General features: G+C 42.5%; 1 protein-coding gene across 1 annotated transcript in view; it reads left to right on the top strand.

Annotated features, from left to right (window-relative positions):
* The window catches only part of nfkb1 (nuclear factor of kappa light polypeptide gene enhancer in B-cells 1), a 30146-nt gene that overhangs the window by 476 nt on the left and 14015 nt on the right, over positions 1 to 15655 (top strand). Inside the window, exons 2-5 of the mRNA XM_082509267.1 lie at positions 3434 to 3480; positions 4893 to 4983; positions 7930 to 7970; positions 9122 to 9220. Of these exons, the coding sequence (XP_082365393.1) occupies positions 3442 to 3480; positions 4893 to 4983; positions 7930 to 7970; positions 9122 to 9220 (270 nt within the window). The 5' untranslated portion in view covers positions 3434 to 3441. The remainder of the gene's footprint in view (positions 1 to 3433; positions 3481 to 4892; positions 4984 to 7929; positions 7971 to 9121; positions 9221 to 15655) is intronic.

Below are 15655 nucleotides of genomic sequence, written 5' to 3'. Positions count from 1 at the left end.
GTTAAAAACGGTAAGCTTTTATTTTCTGTAATGTCAGTAGCCTCGGGAATATTTCACGTCACCGTTAAAGTGCATTACGTGTTTGTAACACCCACCAGCTAATTCGGCCACGATTAATCAAAAATCAAAATCTCGGTTTAGTGAAAGTTTGAACTTTAATCCAACTTTTAATCTCGTTTAACTCGCTCTGGTCTTTGGTAGCCAAAGGGCAGAATGGTTAAACTGACAAAATAATTAAAACGACATTTTTATTTACACCGAACTGCTGTGTGGATTTTAGACTTGCCGAATACATGACTGGGGTCGGCTGATTCTGGTATCTATTCATTTATATCGCAATGTTCAGTGTACCGAAGTGAAGAGCGAAGGACGGTGTAACTGGCAGATTTTAATACGAAGTTTTGTGTTACGCTCTCCGCATACGGAACCTACGAGGCTAGCTCCCGGGCAGCCAGGACAGGCAGCGGTTAGCGAGGACGGGGCTCGCTTTGACTTGAAGCCCGAGATTAGACCCGAGCTGCACTGAGGTCGGTGCTGTGGAAGCGCCGGCCAACAGCCTGCCTGCTTTAACTTTAGCCACATGAACAACAACAACAACAACAACAACAACCCGGAGGAGCTAATTAGCTGTTAGCCGCAGAGCTAACGTAGATCACACAGGCACGCTCGTGAGAACGAGGACGAGCGATGCTGCTGACAGGTAACAAGTGTCAGCGATCAATAATCAGTAATTATTATCGGGTTTAAACGACTGTGTATTACAAACTGTGTATCACCGAAGGTTAAATATATATTTATATATATAATAAACAAAGAGTGAATTCCGAGAACAGAAAACTCAGTTCACAAGGTATAAAATTAATAAACTGACAATAAAAAACGACAACAGCCAAAAAACATTTAATAAGATGGCCAAAAAAGAGGCAAATTTATGAAAGACCTGCAGATTCACGAGAAAAATGTGCACTTCGCAAATCCAATTTTTGAGGAAAAGGATAAAAATTGATAAATATAAGGAGAAAACCCAGGTAAACTCACGAGAAACACGTGCACAAGCGCAAGAAAGCAAAAATGAGGAAACCTTCAAAGGTGCTCAAATTTCAATAATCGTTGAGGAAGTTAGTTGCTGGAGACACCTGGCCTACTTCTGCAGGTTAGTTCTGGAGGTCTCACAGTGTGATGAACTGAGATGGAAGTGTTTCCCTCCATAGTCACCTTTTTAGAAGTCAGCAGGTAAATTTCTCAACGGGACTAAAGCCCGGGTGTTTACTGCCGTCATGTCAACTGTTTACATTTAGTTTTTTGCCTGCATGTTTCACAGCTTGCTCAGCAAAGTTTGAATTAACAACCTTAATACATATTCCTCATTCTAATGCAATAAGGAATTTCTCCATGTTTTTCTTTTCTGCTTCTTTTTCTTCTTCTTTTTTGGTACAAGAATTTCCAAATTCCCTGAAATACTCTAATACATAGGTGTCAAACTCTGGCCCGCGGGCCAAATTTGGCCCACAGCCTAATTACATTTGGCCCGCGAAGCCATACCAAATTACTATCAGAGCTGGCCTACTGGTATTATACAGCTAATATATATATTGTTTAGTATTAAGCTTTGCTTGTTCCATATTCAGTTTTTTAGCAAAATGTGTTTGAGTCCATAAGAAAAGATTCATTCTTATATCTGGAGGAATAAATATAATTCAATAAATATTAATGTTAGCCCGCGACTTTGTTCCAGTTTTGAATTTTGGCCCACTGTGTATTTGAGTTTGACACCCCTGCTCTAATACAAGACCAAAGCCGTCTTACCAGCTTAAATACTATGATATTAGCTCTTTATTACTCCTTATAAAGGACTTATCAAAGCCTTATTTAGCATGACTGAAACAGCAAACAAAAAAGTGGCAGTGGTGTGTCCCCCATTGTGAAGTGAGGTGCAGTTTCTAACAGATTCACTGGTAGTTTGACGCTCATTAATCCACACAGCTCCAATGATAACAGCCACTGAGTTCCAGTTAAAAATAACAACTGCATGCTTGTTTAAGCATCTAAAAACTGTCAGGTGAAACCTGTGCAGCAGGTTTATACCTCCCACCACCAAACCAGCCCCCCCCCCCCCCCCCCCCCCCAGCTCCTGTCCAACAGCATGCCTTCAAAGACCATTTACTGTGTGATCGGGCTGTTGTGTGGTTTCTGGGCTGCAGTGAAAGCAGCTTAGGTGTTAAGTGAAGGAGGAAGTGACATACAAGCGAAATGGCCTTCACTCTAATATCGGTCGAAAGACTGCATTAAGACACACAAAAAGGCAACTTTTATAAAGGCCTCTAGGTCAGGCCTCTCTTAGTCAGGGGTGGGCAACTCCACGCCTCAAGGGCCGGTGTCCTGCAGGTTTTAGATCTCACATTGGGTCAACTTACCTGAATCAAATGATTAGTTCATCACCAGGCCTCTGGAGAACTTCAAGACATGCTGAGGAGGTAATTTAGCAATTTAATTCAGCTGTGTTGGTTTAAGACACATCTGCCCACCCCTGCTCTTAAGTGGTCAGGTATAAAATGCAGTTTTTAAGAACCAGTTCGTTTACCATTTACAGGCCTATATGCATCATGAAAAGGGATGCACCAGTTCAACTTTCAACGCCATTCATCGGTACGCTAACATCAGGTTGAGCCTTAATGTTGCTTCTCTAACTTTCTAAAATAAAATATACCAAAAAAGAAAAGAAAAGAAAAATGCTTTTACAAATGTATTCTGTATTTGAGCTGAGTGTGAGAGTCTTTACTGCTGGTACTCCTCCTGTCCCTGCTCTCAGTCTCGCTGTGGGTGCACCTCCTCACACACGGAGTGGAGCACACAGAGAAACAGGAGAAGAGAAATAGTATTATAATGCCACTGTTCTGTCACTGCAAGTGCACAAAGGCTTCCCAACATGTGGGAAAACGTAACGAGAGAGAGGATGGAAAAAGCTGTCGGCAGTTTCTGGTTAAATTAAAAACTTTAGCAAATGTTCAAAGTGACTGCTGACCTCTAAAAAGGCCTTTAACCCTCAAATAAACGGTCAATAAAGTTGCTTTCAGTCAATTTTCTGTTGCTAAAATAAGAGATTAACCATTAATTGTTGCAGTTCTGCAGTTGATCGTTTTTAATGGTCGCTTTGAAAAAAGAAAGTTGTGAATGAAGTAGTTGTAACAGAAAGTAGAGTATTTAGAGAGTAAGTCACTTTACTCATATAGAATTCTAATTCAAGGTGAAGACGGTTGTTTAGAGGAGTGCAAATAAAAAGCCTCAGTTATAATTAAACGTGTTGTGATGAGCAGAAAACATAAAAATAAGAAGAATGAACAGAGCACTTTTGTCATTCTGGTCTCTTACTCATAATAATAATCGCTGATGTCACTCCGTGGGTTTAACTGACGTGTTGCTCCACCTTTTGCAGACGCCACCATGGCCGGAGACGACCATTACCTACACACTCCCAACCAGGTAAACTCACCTGGGCTCAGCCTCCATGTTTTTTTATAATGTCCAGCTTATAGTCTCATTTACTAATTTTAAGTCGTGTTTGACCCAATATGATGATGATTTGGTAAATTATGCTCCTTTTGTAGTCAGAAAGGGAGACAAAGCAAGGGCTGTTTTAGGATGTCATTGACAAGATGATGATGAAAAAAGCAGCAGGTTCCAAAAACATGACTTTAATAACCAGTGGGAGATGTCACAGTTTCTGCAGGCTGACAAATAACAGCCCATATTTCTGCTCTGAAGGAGACAATCTCCCCCCTTTTTAAACCCTTTGAAATACTTGGATCTACACCAGTATCAAGGTATCACAACCTTTTTAGAAAAGCCGTATTAAAGTGGGAAGTGCTCACATGTGTGCATGTAAATGAGACAGTATCAATATCGATCCTCAACATTAGGAAACTGTGCTGCTATTTTTGTTCCTTGTTCCTCGTGAACGGAGCCATAAAAAAGGCTCTTTGAGTCACTTCTGTCCAACATCATGCAGATTATTGAAGAACGTGATTGGCCAGCAGCTTTGTTGTTTGATTACCTGTGCTGATCATCGAGTCTAGTGCACTAATACTTTCTATTGCTGTGTTAGACACAAATGTAATGTGATTACAGTAACTCATTTCTTTGGAACATTTTCCACGCAGCACTTTTCAGTTGTTCTTTAGCTTTTTTTGATCATTACTGTTTCTGTGGTTCTCCTCTGATCTTCTTCTGATCTTTTCCTTCCTGGTTGTCAACTTCAACTCCTTCCTCCTCTCCAGCTTCATCTTCCTTGTATTTCTTGGTCTCTGTATAGCTCTTATTGATTATATTCTTCATCTGCGTGATCTTCTTCTCGATGTTCGTCTACATCGTCACCCTCTTCTTGTTATTTCCTATTCTTCTTTTTCTTCTTGGCCTTAATCTTCTTGAACAGCTTCATCTTCTACTTGTCGGTCTTTGTCTTCCTCGTGGTCTTATACCTGTTCTTCCTTGTCTTGATCTGTCTCTTCTTCTTGATTTGCTTGTATATTCCTGATCTATGTCAGTGCTTTCTTTTCCTTCTTTGTCTTCTTCTTCTTGTCCTTCTTATTGATCTTCCTCCTTGGTCGTGGTTCCTTTGTGGCACCGGTTCATGCAGTCTCTTTGAACAGACCATGCTGGGGTATCTCTTCTGCTTGAACCCTGAGAAGCACTGATGTGGGGCTCTGATCCGAGCTGCTGTAAATAACTGTCCTGTTCTCGTTAATGGACTGTTGTTTCTTTGGTATAACATGAATTATTGCAGTTAACATCACTCAAGCTGCACACATGTGAAGAACAAGAACTAAATAATAATAATGTCTTCCTGTGTTTATTTAAGTCTAAAGTCAGACTTCGTGTTTTTGTCTTTACTGCAGATGTTTGATAACATCATGATAGACCCGTCATGGGAGTTTCCACATTTTGCGATGCCTCAGACGTCTCTGCGGACAGGTGAGAGTCCTGCAGGTGTGTCCCACACCATCAGCTTTATCTTTAAAATGGGTGTCTTTGGGTTTCAGACTGCTGGTCCAACAATAAGATGTCATGTAGTACTTTCCTGTTGGCTTGATTTGACCTCTGTACTTTCAGAGTTTATTTACTTTGAATGTGTTGTGTTGTTTTTATCTGGATTTCCCCTTTGTTTCTGAACAATAGTATAATTTCTGAAGAAAAAAAAGAGCAGCCATGGGTGGCATTAATCATCTCTTAAACTTGTCATTTTGAGATGACGGCTTAATCTTCGTGCATAAAAATACCACACTGTCACGCAACCATCACGCCTGTCTCTCCTGCCGTCCCCACAAAAGCTGTCAGGCCTTTTGTTTTCAGACGGTTTCCTTTGGTCTCACTCACTCCGCCATCCTGAGGTTATTACTGTGTGGTTAGCATGAAATAAAAAACACGCAGGTGGAGATAAAGTATCTGCTGCCCCATTTGTGTAATTGTGTTGAGCTCATACTTTACATACTCGAGCCTGATTGAAAAGCAGTTTAGTTCTTTTCCTGTTGCAGTGTTTGCTTTCTGACACTCGTCGTTTGGTTGACTGTGGTCGTTATATCCACGCGTATCATTGTTGTTTAGGTAATACTCAAAATTTAAAGGGACCCACTAAGACTTATGTCACTGGTATTCCCTGTAAAAAAAACTATTTACCAAAAAACCCCCAACAATAAATTTCATGTGTGATTTGGTTTAAAGTTCCAGGAAAAGTCAGACAAATGGACTTTGACTTGGACTGTTACGTCAGACAATGAGAGCTTTATATGGACCGTTACGGCATGAATGAAGCCTTTGTTCAGACAGAAGCTGAAGGCTCTATAACATGTGTGAAAGAAACATTAAAACCACACACAGGTTGAACAGATGCCGCTGGGGAGGAAAAACTTCCGAAACTCCACTTTCTTTTTGCAAAAGTGAATTTCTGTTGAGGGGGAAAAAATGAAGGTAAAGTGAAAGAGGAGTTTCATGACGTGTCCTCTGTGGTGGCTGTGGGACGGCAGCTCAGCTCTCACTTCCCTTTAATATCAACACATCGTTTCTCTGAGTAGAGACAGAGGTGTAGCTCGCATGGGGAAACTGGCTCCTCTTTACATTTACATGTGGCTACAGTGGTACGCAGAAAGTGGCGATTACAGCATTTCTTCTTTTAACATGTGGAAAAATACAACCGGTCTCTCCTGCACATATGGATGGTAGAGGAAACGCAACAAGGGCGACATTTCACAGTTCATATTTCATGTGAGACAACATTTCACCGACATTAAACAGAATCTCACATGACGGGAAACCTGACATGAAACACAAAATGTCGCAAAAGACATTAAACATAACGTGACATTTTAGAAAATGTGTCATCAAACAAAACTGAATGAAAGATGACATAAATCTCAACATTTTAGAAAATCGATATTGCGCAAGATGCCCGCGTTACGAGTTTTACAAACGACAATTCAGGAAAGGATCACCGCAAAAGACATTTCAGGTGGCATGAAATTTCAATCGAAGTGCAGACACTCGAAACACTGTCGCGTACAGATTTCTTGAAAGCCGTTTTACAGGATGTTGATAGCAAATGAGACGAGATTTCAGGGAAGATGTTTTACATTCTCCTACTTATCAGATGCATATTTTAAGAAAAACTGATGACATTTCAAAAAACACAACAGAAAAAAACATAAAACATTTCTGAAAAGAGAGTTTAGAAAAAAATGAGACGCCACTACAGGCGATGACCTCACACAAAACATTTCTTATTGCACATCAAAAAAGTTTGAGGTTAAAAAGGAGCTCAAACTGAAATGTTGGTTAATGTCACGGCTGCCGAGGCGAGCCGTGTGGGAATGGAGGGAGAAAGGACCCAAAACGCAGGCAGTAGATAATAATGCTGGTGATGTTTATTTACACAATGGTGAGAGGGCAAAACAGGCAAGAGAGAAGACAAAACAAAAGACCTAAACTGGGAAAGCTAAATGACAAACCTGAGAGGGTACCAGAAAGGGGTGAGAGGCAGAGAGCCGCGCAGGACACCGAGGAACACAGACTGACGCGGAGTTACACAGACGAACCGGCAACAGGCAGGAGAACACACAGGGCTTAAATACACACACCAGTAATCAGGGGATGAGAGACAGGAGGGCAACACAGCTGGGAGAAATCCGCGCTGACGGGACAGGGAAAAAGTAAACTGAACACACTCACATCAGACATAAACCTTCAGAATAAAACAGGAAACTAACAGACACAGAGAACCAGACAGGACACTGAACTAGACAGGCAGACTCATGAGCAGACACGATAACACCATGGACAGACAGAGGGAACACAGAGAAGTGGGAGCAGGCAGGTAAAGAACAGAAACCTAACAAATGGCAAAATCACAACAGAATACACACTCGGAATGAACAAAAGCATAAAGAAACACAAAACACTGAGTCCTCAGACTCAGGACCATGACAGTTAAACACTCTTTACGGTCTACTTATCAGTAATAATGACATAGTTGTAATAATTCTTAAACCGTGGAAACCTCAAACCGTGGAAGGGAGTTCCCCTCACTGTGACACAGTGCTGCTCACAGGAGATTGTTGGGGTTCTCCCTCTAATATTGATGGTCTGCAGCTCAAAGAGTCTTATCACTGAAACTGAATAGGATTGGTTAGAGCACTGCTGGTCAGCAGATGGTTGTCAAACCAGAGACCAGACCCAGGGTGAGGGGTGACAGATACCCCAGGGAAACTTTGTGTAGAGAAAAGCGTAGCTCGGTCTTTATTTCATGTGTAAGATATCTCAGTTCTCTGACACCTCTAAATGTCTCGATTGTCTGAAACCCCAAAACGAATTTTCAAAGAAACAAATCAGCTGTATGAGAAGGTGTTTGAATCTGAGTCTGAATCTGAGTCTTTGTGGTTACAGTGGACGGACCGTTCCTGCAGATCGTGGAGCAGCCCAAACAGGTAACACTCACCTGTCCCGTCTTATCAGAGACGACTGACCGCTGGGTTTAGTTTATTTTTAAATTGGTTTTATTTAGAATTAAAAAAGGGAATTGACTTAGTACAGGATGTTTGGCTGTTTAAGTCACACCTGTAACTACTGCTGTTTTCTTTTCCTGTCTTTTGTTGCTGATGGTCACGCTGACTGTAACGGCACTCTGACCGTGTTCTGATGTCACTTCCTTTAATGCAGCGGTCCTCAACCCCTGGGCCGGTACTGGTCCATGAGTCGTTTGGTACCGGGCCGCCAGAGTTGAGGCTCATTGTCGGACATAAACCGGTCCATGGCACAAAAAAAGGTTGGGGACCGCTGCTTTAATGGACAGTAAAACACAGTTAGGCCGTAAGTTGTGCAGCAAAGTGGAGCAAAGACTGAGGGGGGGGTCAATAACAGGGTCCCCCCTGAGTCATTAAAGAGTCAGTCATTAAAGTGAAGGATGTTAAGGTGTTAAAAGGTCCTGCGTTGAACTTACAGGTGTTATGTTTAACACTGACGGAAGAAATACATTTAACGCTCATAAGACCTATTTTAGTGACCGTCTGTGGTCATTAATGATCTCTGTTAGACTTTAAACAGGAAGTCTTTATTTAACGTGCTTCTCATGGTGCTGCTTGCTTTCTGTTCAAGCTTGTATTTACAGTCAAACTGAAGTATGTAAATTTGGATGTAGCCGTTGGCACGTTACCCATTGATTTTAAAGACTCATCATTAGCATTTCTGTCACCGCCATGATGTTTTTGGACGAAAGGTCAAAGTGTTAGCGGCGCTGTTTATCCCGGGAGTGGGAGGGCACTGACTTGGGTGGAGTATTTCCCATTAATTTTTGAGCTTTGAATCCTAAACATTTACACCTTTAATCTAATTTCACCCCATAAATGTCACACCCTCCTCCCTGCCTGTATATATTTATTTGATGACAGAGCTCCTTTAACTTCAGCTGGATTAACACTGATGACTCAACAGGAGGAAAGGGAAGCATCGCGTCTCAGAGTTGGATTTCACCCACCTGTTTAATGAATAATCACCTGAACGTGTGTTTAGAACAACAAGGCGACTGATTGTCAGCTGATGCATTGATACAGGTGTGCACTGTTGTCTTTTTTTTTTACAGCGCGGCTTCAGGTTCAGGTACGGCTGCGAGGGGCCGTCTCACGGCGGTCTGCCGGGGGCCACCAGTGAGAAGAACAGGAAGACCTACCCCACCGTCAAGGTAACGCTTCCTGTCTGCGCTTGTTCTCCAGGTGTCGGACGTGCAAATGTAAACCTCGTCCTGCGCACTCGCTACAGTCAGCTGACTCACCTGCAGAGCGCAGCGTTTAAACTTTCTTCCAGTTTGTTGGTCCAGGAAGTGTTTGAAGCACACAGAGTGAGCACTAAAATCAGATTGTGGTTCACTTCTGTCTGCAGCGGCAAGAGGAAATAAAACAGTTTCCTGCAGAGACTTTAATACTGCTGAGGCATCGGGCCGACTGTTTCTGTCGTTTTGCTGATTGAAGTTGTCAAACTGACTAAACCTGTTTTGAGCTGAAGCTGAAATATGAAAGTAATGCCGTAGTGCGATTGAAGCTCTGGGAAATGATTGTTTATATCAGTTTCATCGCAGTGATTGTTCAGTGAGAGTAACACAGAGCTCCTTTAACTACAGTTATTAATAACACACGCAGCCATTAAATGAGTTATTCATCACACTGTTTCTGCTTTCACAAGCTAACACAGAGTAAGACCAGCGATGAGACCCAGTCCTGCTCTGCTGTCTGTGCTGTATACCCGAGCATCAGTATAATGACACCGAGCTCACCTGGATGTTTGGAGGCCGAGCGGTCCCTCTGTGAACTGACTGTCCTGCTGATGTTGAAGCTCACTGTTTGTTGAGACGAGCCTTATTGGATCAAACCAGCTCCCTTTTGGTTAATTTTGGCTGACGTTATCTTGCCAGTTGAAGTTTTTAGTTGTAGGAAAACAAAATCAAAGCTAGTTTTAAGGTCATGATTATACGTGACGCGGACTTGAGTCCATAAATTTCATCATCAGACGTTGATGACGAGCATCCGTGTGGATGTCCACATGCTCGCCTGTTTTTTCTTTTTTTACCGCACAGACTCACAGAATTTACATAACAGTGCACCAACTACACGTGTCCCAGGCGGCAGACTTCAAGCAGCCTTCACAGGAGTATAACAGGACTGACTGCTTGGCTGTCGGGTCTCCAGCTGTCGGTGTTTGTGTCCATCGGCCAGCTTAATGTGGCCTTAACCTCTTCAACTGAAAAACCAAACTACACTGGACACACTGAGGCCATAAAGGCCTGTGTTCACTTACAGGCGTGTGACACCATCATACAGCTTAAAGCAAGGGTGTCAAACTTATGGCCCATGGGCCAGAGTCACCCCACTGCAGACGGCTTTGGGAAATGTGAAGGAGGTCATAGATTTGACTTTGAACTGTGTTTCAGATGAAAACCTCCTTCGGGACCATCGAAGTAACAAAGTAACAGAGTAATACAGAGTAAACAGTTAAATATCAGGTACTCTTCTATCTACTGCAGAAATTTCTTTGCTTTATTGTGATTTCACATGTTCAAGAGAGAAATGGGTCTATAATAATTAATATATACATTCTTATCTTTACCTTAATAGTGTGAAACAGGCTTCGCAATGACTGAGGGAGAGATCCTAGTTTAAAGCAGTCAGTGTGGGTTGGACTAAGCTGTGCAGACAGTAATGTAAAGACGTGTTTGTAAAATTCCAAAAGGAAACATTTCCGATCGGAGCATTTTCCAGATCAAAGCTTTGGCTGAGGACACTTCCAGCTGATACATGGGTTCATGCAACCCTGTTTTAAGTTTTGGTGGAATTTCAGGAATGTTAAGTTTGGCTAGAAAGTCATTAATTGTGTTGCAGTTAGTTTGTGATCCTGAGGTGTAGAGCTCTGAGTAAAAGTTCTTTAATACATCGCCAAAAGTTGGTTCTGTTCATCTGGACATCCAGATGAACAGAACCGACTTTTGGCGATTTACTTACCCGGATGATTGAGCATGCATCAGGATGTCCCTGAATACATGATTCACTTTTTCATGAGCTGTGAAAGAATACTTGGCCCTAGATACCTTAAGAAGACTTGGCAGTTATCTATCAGGTTTGTCGCCGTTCAGTTGAGTATGTTGTTTGTAGGTCAAGCCTAGTTTTGAGTTCAACATGCTTTTTAAAAATTGTCTGTTTAACCTGTTGCATTAACATATTTTGTTCATGAGCGGCTTGTTTTTGCTGAATAAGTAGTAATTTGGCCTTAAAGGCATCCCATACAACAAGGCTGGAAGTCTCTGGGGAGGAGTTAGTAGCAAAGCAAAAGCCTATCTCATCTTCTGTCATTAAACAGAAGGGTTGAGTTGAAATCCCGTTGTAGGTGGGTGTGAAATAACTACACAGCGATTGGCACAGGAGTGGACCTGCTGCAGGCATTAAGTGTCAGTGATAGCGTAAACGATTCTCCAATACGTGTGGTACACGTGTGAGAGGTCTCTCTCGAGAGCTGAATCAAATGATTAGTTCATCACCAGGCCTCTGGAGAACTTCAAGAAGTGTTGAGGAGGTAATTTAGCCATTTAAATAAGCTCTGGTGGATCAAGGACGCATCTAAAACCTGCAGGACACCAGAACTGGGTCTAACCAACAATTAAAATCATCCCCCGGGATGAGAGAGTACTTATTTAAGGCAGGTTTGAAGAGAGTCTCGTCATCTCGTCATTCGGAGCATAAACATTTACTAGAGCGACCAAAGTGTTGCACAATTTCCCACTGACTATAACAACTGTGCAGATTTGTGTGCGACAACAACCCGGGCCTCAAAGGGAATATTCTCGACGATCATATCGTGCTTTAGCCTGGAAACGTGAGTGGAAGCACCGGCACCTCCACCGTGGGAGGACACGTCCAGTATTTTTACTTTTCAATTTTTAATGAATATTTACTGCATACCTAGGATGTTTGTGGATTCCTGGGGATGACTAAAGTATCTACTTAATCTGTCTAATGTAATCTGAATAGTGTTTGTTTTTTCTTGTATGACGATTCAGTGTGTGGTTAGACGTTTTCATGCTGACATGAAGGGGAGTTTCACGGGTCTGCCCTACTTAAGGTCAAAGTGGGCAGCATGTGGCCCACGATGTGAAACGAGTCTGACGTCCGTGTCTTAAAGGGTTGCATTAACTTGTAACGAGTTTAAAATCACAAAAATGTTGTGTTATGAATGTGTCGTAACAATATCATAGACTCAAACCTCTCTTGGGAGTCGTCTTAAGGATCCTGTGATTTAGATATTTGAGTCCTCAGTGAAGGTCTCGTTTACTCGTTTACTACACGTGGGCAATAATGCATTGAGTATTTAAAGCATGTAAAAAAAAGAGAAGAGAAAAGTTGCATAAATCACATTTAAAGGAAGTGTGCAGGGTTTGCCCCTGCTTACTTGTGATTTAGGAACCAGCTGTTAAACAATGCGTCGCTGCGTCTGCTTGAACAGGTCAAAACGAGTCGCGTGAAGCCGTCGTGTCAGCGGCGTTACAAAGCTGCACGGTCTTTTCTCGTGAGCAGGGGAGAGGCTGGTGTTTACTATTGTCTGCCGAAGGCTGGTTTTGTTTCACTGTGGTTTTGGTTGGAGGTGACCGTCGCTGGCTTTAGAAGCCGTGGCGCTCTTGTTTCCACCCCGCGCTCTGTATGAGACTGACACAAGCACACGAGCTCGAGTTTCCTGCCGTGTTGTTTCTGTTGATGTTTAGTTTGGAGTCTGAAGCTCCCACATGTTCCGACCAAACCAGAAAACATGGGAAATCCCCAGATTCCTGCTTCTGTCTTTGTCTCGCTGACATTAAAACTATATGAAAGCTGATTAAAGAGATCCAGACTTTCAGACACAGGTCAGAACAGGAAGTGTTCGTTATAAAAAAAAATCATATGAGCTCATTTGTTTTCTGTACGTAGTCAAAACAGTTGCGTACGAGCTGAGAAGGACACGTTTTTTCTTGATGTAGAATCTGAATAAAAATGATTCATTTTTGGACACAATGGGCTAAAAGAAGTTTATTTCAGTCACGCTTTGCTCTCTGCCCTTTAACTGAGTACATACAAAAGATGGACGTAGAACTCTGACAGAACCTCCTGGTTTGGGAAACGCTGGTTTAACGCCTGGCATTTTGACTGCCGCCATATTGTTTTTTTTTTAAGCTTGATCTTTTCCTTCCTGGTTGTCTTCTTCTTCTTCTTCTTCTTCTTCTTTTTTTTTTCTTAATCTTTTTGATCTAAAGCCCAAGATTGTCTTCTTATTCTTGTCTTTCTTGGTCGTCTTCTTCTTCTTCTCCTTCTTCCTAAGTCGTGGTTACTGTGCGGCAGTGATTCACGCAGTCTCGTAAACTTGATGTTGTCAAAACACCTTTTCTGCCGTCATCGCAGCAGCCGATGGTTTTTGACTTTGTTTTAAAGTCGAGGGATCTTTGGAGGAGCTGCAGCTTTTGTTGCTTCAGCGTTGGCTGATGCTCAGTTTGTCACGTTATGCTACATGTGGAGAAGAAGCATTTAAAAGGAACAGAAGGTGACCAGTGGTACACCGAGCGCCGTAACGTAAGGACAACATGGGCTCATATGCATCAGCTGGGTGTACGATAGGCATGAATGAGATGAAGTCACTGACACAAATGAGGAAGTGTTCCTCCCACTCGCCGTGTTTGATCTGTGGGTCGTGTTAGAGAGATGTTGATGATGGTGAGTTTGCATGTTGAGGCTGCAGAGTGGGAAAACCCCTCCAGCTCTGGCAGGACCAGTGGGACGATGACTAGTCTGACTCACTCGACTCACCCGCTCCATCTCTCTGTTTTTTTTAAATTGATAAGGCATCTGTCACCTTCACTGCCTGCGTCCCGTGGTGTCATGCTCTGTGTACGTACTCTGCTCTAATGTGTGCTCGTGAAGTTCCCCTGAAGTTTCCACAAGAGTTTTTGTTTTTCTAAACTACTGACTTTTCGTGCCTGTAGTTTCTTAAAGATTTCTAAGGAAGTTTTCTGGATAAAATTGGAATTTCCCTTTAAGGTTCTCGCAGTGATGAACATTATACACCTTTAAGACTTTAAAGTTTTTTTTTTAAACTCGAGCAGACTTACCAGAGATCTACTCAAGCAGCTTAAGCCACGAGTTATTTTTGTGACTGATGATGGTGTTAATAGTGGAACGAGGTAAATCAATGTGCCCTGAGTCATTCCTGCTTTCATGAACATCAAGTTTTATTCAAGAGGATCTGAAAGCAGCGACTGATGGACTCACTGGGGCAATCATCGAGCCTGACAGGTGCTTTACCTGGCACAGGATCATCCATGCCACAAAGTTTTGAAGAATAAAACCAGATTTGAAGCTTCAGCTTCATGAATCCGGATGTTGAGTTTAATCAAAAACAGCTGCAACAAAAAGTGAGGAAACGGCCTGTTTTATTCCTTAATACCAACATTAAAGTGTTTTATGCATTTTATTTATGCTCGATGCATGAAATCCACCGGAATAAAAAACACTGTGATAGAAATATTAGCGGCCTGCAGTGTGTGATGAATGTGGAGCGCTCACGTTGGAGAAGAAAACAGGAAAATGTCTGAGCGCGTGTTAACCACAGGCCTTATTTCAGGCGAATCAAACTTGTAGAAACGGTGAGTGCAAAATGCAAACTCATTCAGAAAGTTTATTTATTCAGATCAGAACAGTCCCTTTTTTCCCTCTCGCTGCCTCAGCCCGGCCACAGCGCACACACCGGGACAACTTGGTGAATGTTTGGATTTACTAAGTGTCTGAACCAACTTTGGCATCATTAGCGTAAAACAAACATCCCCAGTAGCTGCACGCAGACTTCATCCCACAGCTGCTTTTCCTCACAATATTCCTCGAGACTCCGATAAACACTCGGAGCTCCTGCACGGATCGGATCTGTGCTCCGAGCGCTTTAGTTTTCTGACATCAGATGAAGTTTCAGCAAAATCTTCTGCTGGCCCGGACCTGTCCGAGAGCTCTCTGCAAACCACACACACACAAACACACCTCTGCTGTGTTTCATGTCTGTTGGGAATTTCCTCTCCTTGACACCCACATGTAATTACAAGGAAGTGGAGTTGCGTCACAAACAGGAAAGGTGCCGAGTTTCAGCTCGCAGATGAAAGCTCTGCATCCAGAGGTGTAATATCTGCGTTCGCGCCCACTCTGGCCCAGAAATACTGACATATTTAACCCTTTGTTGTTCACTCGTGGTCGCACAGCGGTGCTGCACAGACTACAGGCTGCCTCAGCGGGTGAAACTCATCAGGTACAGAGAGACCGAAACAAAAACACATTCGGTTGTTGGATTTAAATTACTGTCGTCATTTTGCACTTGGAGTCACCACTTTGAATTTTCCACAGCCTGATGGTTCATGACATTTCATATTTGTGGTGATGTAGATTAATCCCGAGCTTCACTTTCATCGGTTATCAGACGTTATACGTCTGCTCACTTGACTTTTCTGCTTCTTTATGAGGGCTGAGAGTCTTTCATATTTATTGAGGACAAACCTCCAAAGCTGAAAGCTAAAGCTGGTGTGGAAGTGTTTGAACATTCCCCACAGAGCAGCTTGGTTTGGTCTCTG

The sequence above is a fragment of the Aulonocara stuartgranti genome, assembly GCF_965226115.1.
Source record: "Aulonocara stuartgranti genome assembly, chromosome: 2".
In the NCBI taxonomy this organism is placed as follows: domain Eukaryota; kingdom Metazoa; phylum Chordata; class Actinopteri; order Cichliformes; family Cichlidae; genus Aulonocara; species Aulonocara stuartgranti.
This window is presented reverse-complemented; position numbering and strand designations above follow the sequence as displayed.